Here is a 14,981-nt window from a genome sequence, read left to right as displayed (position 1 = left end):
CGAGCAAGCCCAGATGGTAAAGCAGAGCGTTATATACGCAATGCTGCCACCATCTGGCGAAAGTCAGGTTAAAAGAGAAGGCTTTAGAAGCTGAAAATAACGCAGTGGGGGTTCTAAAACTTAAGCGATTTAACAGTTAGGACAATTTTAAGATTTGTTTTATAAAAAAAGTTTAATATCTGTAGATTATATTTTGGTATGATAACCCTTTCTGAGACACAGCTAAATTGGTGTTATCAGCCGCTAGAGTTGGTGTCCCATAAACTTAATATACAGGGGAAAAAAGCAAAATATTATTTTATTTTTTGGGCAGAGATTTGGTAGTGTATGAAAAAAGACTGTCAAGTATGTATAGGAAGTATGTTTTACCAATAGAGGGTTTAAGTGGTACAGGATATGCAGCTCTGCAAATAAAAGGTGAATTGATCCCAGTACATGACGGAGGACAACATCACGATATATTAAATCTCCACGATACGATTATCGTGAGTGTTTTTTTCACGATACACGATAATATCTCTTCTCACCACCAGGTCTGCTGCCCCACCCCCTCATCCACCACCCGCGCCCCCCCTCCCCCAACGACAAGAGGCGGAGGCTAGGGGAGGACGGGCGGGGGGGTGGTCCCCCTCCGCTGGGGGTCCCGGGACCCCCGCCCAGCAAGATGAGGAGGATCGAGGGTCCTCCTCCTACCCCCGGGGACCCCCACCCGGGGGGACCCCCTCACATCCCCGCCCAGATCCAGAGGGTCCCCCCTCCTCCCCCCGCCCCCTCCATGACGGACAGGCCGGCTCTCCTGCCGCTCCCGGGGAACCTCCGACCCTTGATGGACCTGCAGGTAATGAGATGATAATATATGGTAATGAGATGGTAATATATGGTAATATATGCTAATTAGATAATAATAAAGGTGCCTCCACACCGAAAATACTACAGGAGACTCTTTCTAAAGCCCATTTTCCACAGGCCCAACTCCACACCACTCCACACCACTCCACTCCACACCGCCCACTTGTGCCAGGTTTTCCACTACAAGGACCTGGGTAGAGTGGTGTGAAAGTGGTACTAAACGTGGTACTAAAAAGTGTCCAATCTAGAGTAGGTCTGAGCTGGGCCAAACAGGGCCAAACACTTCATAATGACTGATCACTCACTGACTTTTCATTTAGACCACCAGGATATAGTTGTGATACATGATAATAGATTCTAGTGTGTTATAACCACTATTATAATCTATTATAGTGTATTATAATTATCATAGTAATACATTCATACCTTATAGTTTATTATAATCACAGTTATAATCCATTATTGTGTATTATAATTTACAATAGTTGTAATACAAATTTATTTTCTGGTCATCGTCATTGAATGAGTAAAAAAAGTAACAGTTTGGGACAAATGAGTTTTACAGCCAACAGACGATGTACTGAAGCTGGTGTTGATGAGAGCCTGCAGGGTTAGGGAGTTATACGGTGTGTGTGTGTGTGTGTGTGTGTGTGTGCGTGTGTGCGTGCGTGTGTGCGTCAGCCAGCTCTCTGTGGGACGTCTCCACCAAACAGGCTTTTAAAAGCCTCCACAGAGAATGGATTACAGTTTACATTTTACAGTTGGATCGTGTCGGGGATGTTTGTTTGCCTTGGGCTTCTCTGTTGTTGTAGAAATACAAACTACGATAAGGACTGCTATAAATAGTGAGTTTTTATAGCAACATTATTATCCAAATGGACCCTAGAGTTCCTGTTCTGTGTTTCACTGTTAGCTCTACTATTTACTGTCTCCAAGCCACCGCCGCACGTACACAGTTTGTTAGCTCTACTATTTACTGTCTCCAAGCCACCGCTGAACGTACACAGTTTGTTAGCTCTACTATTTACTGTCTCCAAGCCACCGCCGCACGTACACAGTTTGTTAGCTCTACTATTTACTGTCTCCAAGCCACCGCCGAACGTACACAGTTTGTTAGCTCTACTATTTACTGTCTCCAAGCCACCGCTGAACGTACACAGTTTGTTAGCTCTACTATTTACTGTCTCCAAGCCACCGCTGAACGTACACAGTTTGTTAGCTCTACTATTTACTGTCTCCAAGCCACCGCCGAACGTACACAGTTTGTTAGCTCTACTATTTACTGTCTCCAAGCCACCGCCGAACGTACACAGTTTGTTAGCTCTACTATTTACTGTCTCCAAGCCACCGCTGAACGTACACAGTTTGTTAGCTCTACTATTTACTGTCTCCAAGCCACCGCTGAACGTACACAGTTTGTTAGCTCTACTATTTACTGTCTCCAAGCCACCGCCGCACGTACACAGTTTGTTAGCTCTACTATTTACTGTCTCCAAGCCACCGCCGAACGTACACAGTTTGTTAGCTCTACTATTTACTGTCTCCAAGCCACCGCCGAACGTACACAGTTTGTTAGCTCTACTATTTACTGTCTCCAAGCCACCGCCGCACGTACACAGTTTGTTAGCTCTACTATTTACTGTCTCCAAGCCACCGCTGAACGTACACAGTTTGTTAGCTCTACTATTTACTGTCTCCAAGCCACCGCTGAACGTACACAGTTTGTTAGCTCTACTATTTACTGTCTCCAAGCCACCGCTGAACGTACACAGTTTGTTAGCTCTACTATTTACTGTCTCCAAGCCACCGCTGAACGTACACAGTTTGTTAGCTCTACTATTTACTGTCTCCAAGCCACCGCTGAACGTACACAGTTTGTTAGCTCTACTATTTACTGTCTCCAAGCCACCGCCGAACGTACACAGTTTGTTAGCTCTACTATTTACTGTCTCCAAGCCACCGCCGAACGTACACAGTTTGTTAGCTCTACTATTTACTGTCTCCAAGCCACCGCTGAACGTACACAGTTTGTTAGCTCTACTATTTACTGTCTCCAAGCCACCGCCGAACGTACACAGTTTGTTAGCTCTACTATTTACTGTCTCCAAGCCACCGCTGAACGTACACAGTTTGTTAGCTCTACTATTTACTGTCTCCAAGCCACCGCTGAACGTACACAGTTTGCGTGATGAGCAGTGATCATTTCGTCGACTTAAGCCATTAATACATTTAATAAATCTACAACAACCGTTTTAAAGGCCATTTTGGCAAATCTTTGGCCGGCGCTACCCACACGTTTGGCTGTGTTGCTCATTCCACGAATGCCGATGCTTAGAAGCTGTACCTCCATTGTAAAGGGGATTAATCAACAATGATATAAAACACCAGTCAAGTCAATAAGTAGGAGATGTCTGCGCGCTTCAGCCAGCAGTTATTGGTAGAAGGACTCGTCGCTGCTCAACAAGGACAAACTATATCATAAAGACATTACCTGGGCACTTCAAAAATGACTACCCAAATAAAAGATGGAGCACTCAACTGGTCTGCACGTTCATTTATTGTAGAGCGACAGGGTGACTGACGTTTCCACGTTTAGTCTTCCTCAGAGTCAAGTTTCCTTACTTTTTGTGCAGGGTTTATGCGTGGTCTATATAATAATTCTACATATTACCATGTTGTTCCAGGTTAAACCGTTGGCTCAGAGGAGGATCATATATAATATTTATATAAATCATATATAATATTTCTATAAATCATATATAATATTTATTCTCCAGGTCAAACCGTTGGCTCAGAGGAGAATAAAGCTCAACAGAGATCTGGGCAGGATTCAAGGATCATATATAATATTTCTATAAGTCATACTGTATATAATATCTTCCAGGTCAAACCGTTGGCTCAGAGGAGGATCATATATAATATTTATATGTGTATATATAATAGCTCAACAGAGATCTGGGCAGGAAGGATCATATATAATATTTATATGTATATGTATATATAATATTTCCAGGTGAAACCGCTGGCTCAGAGGAGAATCAAGCTCAACAGAGATCTGGGCAGGAAGGGCAGCATGGAGGCTCCTCCCACCTCCTCCTCTTCTTCCTCACACGACAACAAGACCTCCTCTTCCTCCAACAGCACCTCCTCCTCCGAGAGGAGGCGGGAGCAGCGCTCCCACTCGCCCCGGGACCGGGGGGGCTCCGCCGGGGAACGGGAGCGAGGGGACCGAGGGGACCGAGGGGACCGGGACAACAGGGACGTCAGGGAGGTCAGGGAGAGAGACAGGCCTTCGTCCTCTTCCTCAGGGCCGGAGCGGGACAGGGACCGTCTGGACAGAGACAGGGACAGGGACCGGGAGAGGGAGAGGGACAGGGAGAGGGACAGGCTGGACCGGGGACAGGACAGGCTGGACAGGCTGGACCGGGGACAGGAGAGGGTGGCGGTGACCGTGGAGAGGGACGGAGACGGGGAGAGGCTCGTCCGCACCGAGAGGAAGACGTCCACATCGTCTTCTACGACCGGAGGAGCAGCAGGGAGGTAGGAGAGACCATGTTGATGTATTCACTGAACAAGTAGGAGACACCATGTTGATGTATTCACTGACAAGCATATTTATAGTCCGAGCGTTTCAGGCAAACATCGTGCACTTGTGAGAACAGGGAATGGGCTGGATGGCTGCTATCTTTCATGATGTTCTGAGTCTTTTTCTTGCAGCGTGTGGTATAGATTGTATGAAGCAAGCTGTGGCAGTTCTGTGCTGATACTTTTAGCTGCTCTCTGCAGCTGTTTACAGTTTAATCTAACTACTTATCGTTTTTCCTTACCCTCTCAAGATTCCCCGATTTGATCGTGGACAAGCTCACGCTTTCAAGACATGAAAATAAACGTGACTCATTTGGCCGTTGCAATCCATGGTTATCGGCCATTGATTGATCGATTGAGAACTCGGTCCTGTCATCTCGCATGTTTGTTCCCGCTGCGAGGATGATCGCTGGCTGGTGGAAAATACACTGCTCAAAGAAATGAAGGGAGCAAAATGTTCCTTCATTCTTTGAGCTTTCTTTAAGCAGTACTACAGTATACTATACTTTTTGTTCCCTTCATTTCTTTGAGCAGTATACAAAACATCTGGTCTTTGGCAACGTTTACCTGGGACAAAATGAAGAGAGTTCTGGTCTTGTTAGAGAGGGACTAGTGGAAATCTATAATACCGATCTAAAATGTCTTATTGTTATGTGTTGTCATTTGTGTCCATATATATATTTTATCGTATCTGCCATTCAGTTTAAAAAGCCAAAAAGGCGAACAGAAAAGTTGGACTTTATATGTGAAAAGTAGATTTATGTTGTGTTTATTTATTTATACCAAAAGCACCAAATTATTTGTACAGCTGATGAGTAATGTAATGTGTGTCAGGTCGGTGTCTCTGGATAAGATGAGCATCGCAGAGCGCAGCGCCATCGCCAGGAGACCGGGGGAAGTGCAGGAGAAAGGCTCCGCCTCCTCCTCTAAGGAGCGAATAGCGCGAGGAGGTTCAGAGGGGGGAGGAGCCGAGAGGGAGGCGCCCAAACCTGACAGGTCAGTCTGCTCCTCCTTAATGTGGGCTTGTGCGTATTAGGAGGGTATTATGAGTCACCAGAAAAAATAATGGGTGTTTTTAATGAATCTTAAAATGGAGTTTGAAGTTACAATGGGTGTGTATGGGGAGAGAGGCCCATAAGCTGTTTCCCTGTTGAAAGTCGAATATCCCTTTAACACACATTCTGCCTGTGTTTTCTTACCTTTTCAAGTCGTCACAGAATATTGATCTCCAGTTCTATCGATCCCTGATCGTTGGTAAAGATAGAGGTTTTCTCTGTGCTTCTGTTTGCCTCCTCATGCGTTCCGTAGTTATTGGCTGAACACAGCATGCCTCCACTAAGATACTATAGCCTTGGTAGACAGATAGCCTCGGTAGACTAAGATACTATAGCCTTGGTAGACAGATAGCCTCGGTAGACTAAGATACTATAGCCTCGGTAGACAGATAGCCTCGGTAGACTAAGATACTATAGCCTCGGTAGACAGATAGCCTCGGTAGACTAAGATACTATAGCCTCGGTAGACAGATAGCCTCGGTAGACTAAGATACTATAGCCTTGGTAGACAGATAGCCTCGGTAGACTAAGATACTATAGCCTCGGTAGACAGATAGCCTCGGTAGACTAAGATACTATAGCCTCGGTAGACAGATAGCCTCGGTAGACTAAGATACTATAGCCTCGGTAGACAGGCTTTTATTTTCATTCACATCTCGTCTCAAAAAGAAAAAGCCGCCGGCTGTTTTCAGCGGGGAATTTGAATCCGCCCCCTCAGACCAAAACCAGCCTGTCTTAGGGCAGGCTAAAAATGCAAAACAGGAAGAAAGAAAAAAATCAAACCTTGGTTCGAAGTGAAGCAGTAAACTTTTATTCTATTTGTTCTAGAGCTATGAACTCTGTGATCTATACATTCTTTATATTCTGAATTCTACATTCTTTATATATTCTGAATGAATGATTTTATCTGGAGGGCTGAATTGTCATGTGAAGCTTGACCAATCCTCAAAGTATCCAATCATCAGACCGGGACGGACACTACACACATATTCTGGACGTACGGGACAGATAGAACCTGTTCATTCTGAACTGAAATGACCATATATGGACATGGGACACACATTTTGCTTTTTGAAAAAGCCTATTCATTCTGGACTGATATTCTGGACGTACGGGACAGATAAAACCTGTTCATTCTGGACTGAAATGACCATATATGGACATGTTACACATATTTTGTTTTTGAAAAAACCTGTTCATTCTGGACTGAAATGACCATATATGGGCGTGGGACACACAAAGCCACTCATTGGAAGCGGTTTTCACCGCTTCAAAAAACAGACCACAGAAAGAGATTTTGTGGACCTCTGAACCTGCCCATAATTCCAGGATATCTGTTCTGTATCCCCTTTGTGTCCCTCTGTCCCGTGTGTGTGTGTGTGTGTGTGTGTGTGTGTGTGTGTGTGTGTGTGTGTGTGTGTGTGTGTGTGTGTGTGTGTGTGTGTGTGTGTGTGTGTGTGTGTGTGTGTGTGTGTGTGTCATAAGGTTGCACAAGGAGAGGACAGAGAGGACGGTGGTCTCAGGAGAGAAGACTCACAGAGAAGCAGGTGATTATAATTATAGACTTAATTAACTCTGTACTCACTAATCACCAACCATTGTTTCTCCCTCTCTCTCGCTCTCTCTCTCCCTCTCTCTCACCTTTCCATTTCCTGAACTTAGATTTGTGGTGGTATATTTGTTAAAATGTGTTAAAATGCCTCTATATTCTGATAGCAATGTTTGCTATAAATGGTGCATTTATATAGCTATTCAGGGTTCCCACGGTCATGAAATTCATGGAAATATTTCGAAATTAGAAAAATATTTTTTCCAGTACTGGAAAAGTTTTGGTATTGATCAAGGGTCCTGGAAGGTCCTGGAAAAAATAGCTATGCATTGTCTTTGGTTATTGATTTTAATACCTCTGAAATGACAAATTAAACATGGGCCAAATTGTCAAATATTAACTCATTGAATGCCCTTTTCAAGATGGCCGCCAAGTACCAGGATGCCACGTTCCTAGATTTCTAGTGCACGGATCAATTTTTAGTGCACGGATCGTGCACGCCCATGCACCATATATGCATCATATGTGTAGTACTTTTTAACAGCTTTCAAACAAAAAAATCCGCTTGGAAATCCGTTCAGGCATTCATGAGATAGAAGCCTTCAAAGTCAGACAAAACAGCTATTTTTGCCATTTTGAAAGATGTGTTTGTTATGGGGCTAACCATGCAATTTCGCGATTGCAATCATGCCTAATACATTTTAGGCATTTTTAGAACATTTTTTATAAAAAAAAATTTTGATTTTTTTTTTTTTTTTTTTTTTTTTTTTCAAAATGGCTTCCAACTCGGGAAACTCGGGCTGTGGCAGCCTGGGACTACTGTAATAACTCGGGAAACTCGGGCCTTGGCAGTCAATGAGTTAAGAGGCAGAAATTGTGAAAATAGCAGAGGCGTTGTGAGCATGTAGATCGGCTATTTTCACAATAAAACCATGTTATACAAAATTCCTCAACTCTTAGTGCTCGTCAGGGTGGGGGGTCCCCATTTCACATATGATTATTTTGTGGGTCACAGTCTGAAAAGGTTGAGAACCACTGGCATACACTACCTGTCTTTGGGCATTGCTCATAGGAGTAAGCGACTCGTTATTGAGCTGAATTATTGTTATATAGTCCTGGAAATCGGGTTAAATATTCTGGAAAGGTTTTGGAAATTAATTAGTAAAGATGTGTGGGAACCCTGGCTATAGGATATCAGTTTCATTGAATCAGAATAAAACAAGAAATGAGAAGTGATCAAAATAGTACAGACAGAAATGAATCACTGAAACCCCTGTATAATATACTGTACTAACTAAATAATATGTACACTGAAACTATAGTATAGGACACCAGCTTAACAATGAAGCTAGCATCTGTCATGGATAAATAACTATTTCTGGAGTGTTATGGTAAAATAACAATTTCCTTCCTGGTAACAAAACATACATTTTAAAGACAGCTTATGTACGCACTAATATGAAGAGCATGTGTTTTTCATTTTGTTTTGTGACACTTTGTGGAATGTTTAACGCAGAACTGTAACGCAGTCCAAGGAAAGCTTTAAGAAATACTATGATTATAAGATGCACAGAAGCGGGAGGGGGAGGAGTGTTACAGTAACGGTAGTGTTTGGTTTATAATGATGTGAAATAAACAGTGATTGATTGATTGATTGATTGATTGATTGATTGATTGATTGATTGACAGCAGTGAAGGAGGAGGAGTCTGCAGGGAAGAGGAGGTCAAAGATCAGCCGCAAAGCTCTGACCCGCCACACCACAGCGCCCCCTAGCAGGTCAGTTATGTTATTACACCACAGACCCTCAGTTCTACTGATAAATATTGTGAAAATGGCTGATCTACAAGCTCACACCGCCTTGCAACGCAGATCAGCAATTTAAAAAGAATATGCCTTTCTTTTTAACTCTTTGAAATTAGTTTGACTTTTTTGTGTGTGTTGATGATTACTTTGGTCTTTTTAGAGGTATAAAAAAATCTTAAAACGCTTATAATGAGCAGACCTGGCAACAGTGCCATACAGTAACTACAGTCGGCGACGGCTGATAAAAAAGTGCTTCGTTTTTTGCAGTTCTTTGCAGTCTGTGTACAGTCAGAAGGAGTCTCCTGTAGGCTGTTTGGTGTGGAGACAACTTAACTCATTGAGTGCCAGCCTATCACCACTAGAGGGCGCCCAGTGACCAGAGAATAATAGAGATATGCTGGTAATGCATGCCCAAGCCCTGGAGCCATGACTTGCCTGAACACTTTCCTTTGTGCATGTACAGGAAGAGGATGAAGTTAGCTTGAAGTTAGCTATTGGCTACCAAGCATTTTAGAAGCCTTATTTTCGTCAACTTAGCCATGATTAAACCTTGCACACCTCATGCATGGGAAAAAAAACAGAGAAGAATGAGCTCTAAAAAATCCAATGCAATCCTGGATTGCATTGGAGTGGATTTGTGCAGTTTGTTCACAGCTTTCAAACAAAAAAATCTGATTGGAAATCCGTTCAGGCATTCTTGAGATAATCGCCATTATGTTTTACATGTAATGTAAACAAAAATGGCTGCCCTGTATGTTAGATGGGGTTGTATGGGGTGGAACATGCAAAATCGCGATTGAAATCATGTTCACCAGATTTGATGGGGTCCAAAAAAAAAAATCAAAAAATCAAAAAAAAAAAATTCAATTTTTTTTTTTTTTTTTTTTAAAGCCGAACTTGTTCGGGATCGGCACTCTACGATACGCTAATAAAGCCGAACTAGTTCGGGATTGGCACTCAAAGAGTTAAGACTGTAGCTGCTGCTTTGGCCTTGGCACACAATGAATTTCACTTGCCTTTTACTTGTAATTGGACTTGTTGACAATAAAGTTGAACCTTTGTCTCCAGCGGTCGTCCTAGTGAAGACTCCAGGAAGGATTCCTCCAGCGACCACCAGAGGGCGACTGCTTCCAAACCCTCCTCCTCTGCTGCCGGCTCCGCCCCGGCAGCTCCGCCCCCTAGTGGCCCCGCCCCCAACCAGCGCAGCCCCTCCCCCCCTGCCGCCGAGGCCCCCGAGGAGGAGCAGCCCCCCCTCATCCAGCCGCCCCCCCGCTCCAAGTGGGAGCGCGAGGACGAGGAGGAGGGCCAGGAGGAGAACGGCCTGGACCACGCCCCCTCCTCTCTGCTGCCCCCCCCTCCCCCCGCCCCCCTGGCCCCGCCTCCCCCGGGGGTCCGGAGCCGCCTGGGGGTCCGAGAGGGGGGGGTCCCCCCCACCTCCCTGCCGCCGGACCCCCCCAGACCCCCCACCAGGAGCGACCCTGGGGGAGAGAAGAGGGGAGGAGCCTCAGTGGGCGTGGCCAGGGAGGAGAAGAGGACAGGAAGGGGAGGAGTCAACAACAAAGCTGTGAAGACCAGAGGAGGAGCCAGAGAGGAAGGAAGAGGTGTGTGGCCGTTTAAGTGTTAAATTGTCACTTTATAAATGTGCAGATACGCTCTATACACTTAAACTTTATGTTGGTTTGTTTACAGTTGAGTGAGAAAACAATGTTCCACATTAAATTAATCATCTGGGGACCCCCCAAAATAATGTGGGGTCCCGACCCACAGGTTGAGAACCACTGTTAGGGCGATCAATGTTTTGGTATATCGTCCATCCATCTTTAACCGTTTGATGTATTGTCTCTTTCTCTCTAGGATCGAGAGACGATGCGAGGGGAGGAAAAGATGAGGGGAGAGCAGTGGGAGGAGCCAAGGAGACGCGAGAGGAGGTGCGAGGCGGGGGTCCCGGCGGCCCCGGGGGTCCCGGCCCGGAGCCCCGGAGGTCCCGTCTCTCCTCAGACCTCGGCCGCGAGACGGACGAGGCGGCCTTCGTCCCCGACTACAGTGAGGGGGAGGAGGGCTCGGAGGCGGGGGGGAGGAGCCCCAACAAGAGCTCCGCCCCCTCACACAGCCGCAGCTCCGCCTCCTCGTCGCGCAGCCCGCCGCCCAGCCAATCAGGATCCACGGGACAAAACAACAACAACAACGCAACGGCGACCGCCACGGTAGGGCTGGGCCGTGTGGTGATGCAATGTCTCCACAATATAGAAAATATCCTGTTGAAATGTTAACTCATTTGCTGCCCCCTCCCGAGTTATTACCGTTGTTAGCGGCCTCCAGGGCCCGAGTTTACCGAGTTGGTAGCCATTTAAAAAAAAAAAAAAAGTATTGTAATGTATTAGGCATGATCGCAATTGCAAAATTGTATGTTTAACCCCCATACCAACCACATCTTTCAAACATGGCAGCCATGTTTGTTTACATTTGAAGAAAACATAATGGCTTCCGTCTCATGAATGCCTGAACGGATTTCCAAGCGGATTTTTTTTGTTTGAAAGCTGTGAACAGCACTGTACTTTTAAGTCACTTGAAAAATAACCATAAAAAAAACAACATGAAAAGGAATCGTGATAAGATAGTGTATCATGATTAGGGGTGGAGCTTGTTAATTATTATTGATAATGAGCACCTTATCGATCTTGCTTATTGAGCCAGGCTTTTATCAAGCCCACTGTTGAGCGTTTTATAATATTTTGTGATACGACGAGAGACGACACATTCTGAACAGAACTGGTATCTTTTTATTGTTTGTGGCTGACCACCATCTATGAAGATGACAATTAACAAAAGTAACAAATATTATCATTAAAACAATCATTCATTAATCATTAGTGTGCAATAAGTGTTAAATGGCTTTATAGTATGAATAGTACTGTAATCATTTCTTGATCGCCTCTTGTCTTGATTGTTTAAACATGACGTCATGGGCTAGAAGGTCCTGGGTTCGATTCCCGCCGGGGGACGCTGTGGGCGCTGTGGGCGTATTCCTCCCTCCGCGTCATCAGCGCCCACACCCTAGGTGGGGTTGGCGATAGGGCCTTTATGTGTGGAGTTTGCATGTTCTCCCCGTGTCTCCTAGGGTTGATACCCTCACAAAAACATGCAGTAATCCTGGTCTCTATACTGCCTCCCCCTGGCCAGCCGGGGCGCCTGATCAGTCATCTGTCAGGTGAAAAGAAGCAACTTGGACTCCTCATGCATAGAAGGAAGCATGAGGTCAGTCCGTTGTCTCCCAGGCGCGGCAGAGGGAGAGCAGAGCCCAGGATTACATAGGCAATTGGCACTGGGTGAAAAATGGGTTACAAAATTGTGGGATAAAAATTATTAAAAAAAAAAACAAGCTTGACAAGCCCAAAGCTTATTGATTCCGGGTAATCAATAGATTTGTTATTGAGTTTGTAGTAGAGGATGACACGGGAGTGGATTTTCACGGGACGAATAATATGGTGATTGTAATTGTGCCATATCGCCCCCCACCACTAGGCGGAGAAGAAGTCCAAGAAGGAGAAGAAGCACAAGCACAACAAGAAGGACAAGAAGCACAAAAAGGACAAACACCACAAGCACAAGCGCAGTTCCTCCGCCGGCCAGGAGGGCGGCGCCGAGGAGCAGCCGCACCGGGAACACAAACGCAAACACAAACACAAGAAGAAGAAAGACAAAAAGAGCAAGGACAAAGAGGAAGGGGCGGGGCCAAAGGAAGGGGCGGGGCCAGAGGAGAACGCCACTGCCGCCGCGGCCGCCGCCACAAACTAAAAGCCTGTTTCCCGTTTCGCTGCGCGGCAGCACCACGCATCGGAAAGATAGTTTCTGCAAAATTTCAGAAAATATTAAAACCCACAACCTCTTATCTGCAACACTTATGAAAATAGCCGAAAGTACAAGCTATTTTCTGAAATATTTTCTAAAATAGACACATTTAGAAGCTTGTGAGTTTGGACTGTTTATGTGCATTTCGTAGCTTCGGCTATATTTACGACGCACAGCGGCGTGTCGTGCGTCAACGCTGAGCTTAGCGGAGCTAAAGCTGCCATCGGCTAACGAACTCTGGGGACGCTTTTTACCGTCTTAAAACGGAAACCTGTTGGTTAACTTAAACTAGCACTTAGCCGTCAGGTTAGCGAGCATCATGTTAGCCAACTAATTAGAAACATTTCACTTAATTAGTAATCATTCTTTGGAACGACGTCAACCAAAGCTTTGCGTACAACAAAGTTGTTTCCGACGCGGTCTGGAAAGCGGACATAAAATAAAAACGACACGAGACGCATTGTGACGCCGTGATGGCGATATCAGATGGACTGAGGCGCCGTGATAGCGGTGTTATAGACGAGAGACGGCTTTATCGGTTCTAACCGCACAGAGAGAGAGAGAGAGAGAGGCGTGGCCTACTCTGTACTCAGGGATGTGATTGGTTGCTTGGTGAAAGCAGACGTTTAATTTGTAAATAACTGTCCTTCCCTCTTAAATTCCACGTTTGTTTCTGAATGAGCCTAATGTGTTTTTTCTTTGGTTTTTGTTTTAATGTCGGATACGGTGTCGCTCACATCCCCGTGTTACTGTAGAATTGTGTGAAAACAAGACGCAGAGAGAGAGCGATGTTTAAAACCTGATGCTACGAGAGGCCCTCGAGCAAGGCACTATACGCCGCCTCCTAGCGCACATGCTAACACTGGAGGCTAACCTCCTAGCATAGAGGCTAACACTGGAGGCTAACCTCCTAGCATAGAGGCTAACCTCCTAGCGTACATGCTAACACTGGAGGCTAACCTTCTAGCATAGAGGCTAACCTCCTAGCGTACAGGCTAACACTGGAGGCTAACTTCCTAGCGTACATGCTAACACTGGAGGCTAACCGGCACCAAATGCTACTTTATGAATCGGCATTGTTGTCAATCTGCGACCCTAATGTTGTACTGTGTGTGTGTGTGTGTGTGTGTGTGTGTGTGTGTGTGTGTGTGTGTGTGTGTGTGAGGTTTTTTGGGGATGTGACAAAGTGATTATTTGTTTTGAGGGCAGTCAGTCAGTCAGTAGGCTACAGGATACAGACGGAGATTATTTCCTTTTTGTTTTATAATTAAATAAAATGTTTTTGATGACTTAAAGCTGTGTGTTTTCTCTTTCTTAATGCTGTAGAGTTCTCAGATTCTGCCGGAACCTGACCCGGCCCGGCGTTTTCGGGGCGTGTATAGGACCTAAAAAGGCCATGGCCGTCGTTGCCCCTCAGTTTGGCCTTGTGCCTCTCAAACCAGTGTCATGACCTGAGGCCACAGTGGCCTTAATGCCCCTCAAACCAATGGCATGACCTGAGACCACAGTGGCCTTAATGCCCCTCAAACCAATGGCATGTCCTAAGACCACTGTGGCCTTAATGCCCCAGCTGACTGGACCACTTTCTGCTCTCTCTTTCTTGTCAATATGTAGACAGTAGACACCAGTGTCTCTTTCTTGTCATGTAGACACCAGTGTCTCTTTCTTGTCATGTAGACACCAGTGTCTCTTTCTTGTCATGTAGACACCAGTGTCTCTTTCTTGTCATGTAGACACCAGTGTCTCTTTCTTGTCATGTAGACACCAGTGTCTCTTTCTTGTCATGTAGACACCAGTGTCTCTTTCTGGTCATGTAGACACCAGTGTCTCTTTCTGGTCATGTAGACACCAGTGTCTCTTTCTTGTCATGTAGACACCAGTGTCTCTTTCTGGTCATGTAGACACCAGTGTCTCTTTCTTGTCATGTAGACACCAGTGTCTCTTTCTTGTCATGTAGACACCAGTGTCTCTTTCTTGTCATGTAGACACCAGTGTCTCTTTCTTGTCATGTAGACACCAGTGTCTTTTGTTGAGATTCTGAAATCTTAAACTCCCAGAGTCCACCATCTTTAAACCAATCCAGATTAGGTTATCATCCATATAACCCATAAATTCAACAAATTCTTTCAATGGACTAAAATCTTGTTTTATTTGATGGCCTTCCTGCCCTGGCATTTGGCCTTTGTGCCCTCAAGAAATGGACAACACCAAAGGCCAAGTGGCCATGCCCCTAAAATGACGAAATTCAGAAATGGCTCCCGACCCATTGTTTGCATTAGAATGACCACAG

General features: G+C 45.2%; 1 protein-coding gene across 2 annotated transcripts in view; it reads left to right on the top strand.

Annotated features, from left to right (window-relative positions):
• Positions 1-13,968, top strand: part of LOC308281333 (uncharacterized protein) — a 97,292-nt gene extending 83,324 nt beyond the window's left edge. Inside the window, exons 24-31 of one of the 2 annotated variants that reach the window (XM_080721490.1) lie at positions 534-838; positions 3,863-4,389; positions 5,269-5,430; positions 6,975-7,036; positions 8,731-8,815; positions 9,911-10,443; positions 10,697-11,046; positions 12,365-13,968. In XM_080721490.1, coding sequence (XP_080577616.1) covers positions 534-838; positions 3,863-4,389; positions 5,269-5,430; positions 6,975-7,036; positions 8,731-8,815; positions 9,911-10,443; positions 10,697-11,046; positions 12,365-12,637 — 2,297 coding nt within the window. In that variant the 3' untranslated portion in view covers positions 12,638-13,968. Of the gene's footprint in view, positions 1-533; positions 839-3,862; positions 4,390-5,268; positions 5,431-6,974; positions 7,037-8,727; positions 8,816-9,910; positions 10,444-10,696; positions 11,047-12,364 lie in introns of both variants that reach the window. The other variant, XM_080721489.1, reaches the window with a different exon arrangement.
• Positions 13,969-14,981: the final 1,013 nt, after the last annotated feature.

The sequence above is a fragment of the Nannobrachium achirus genome (assembly GCF_963921795.1).
Source record: "Nannobrachium achirus genome assembly, chromosome: 3".
Lineage (NCBI taxonomy): Eukaryota > Metazoa > Chordata > Actinopteri > Myctophiformes > Myctophidae > Nannobrachium > Nannobrachium achirus.
The sequence above is the reverse complement of the archived record's forward strand: the minus strand, read 5'-3'. Positions and strand labels throughout refer to the sequence as shown.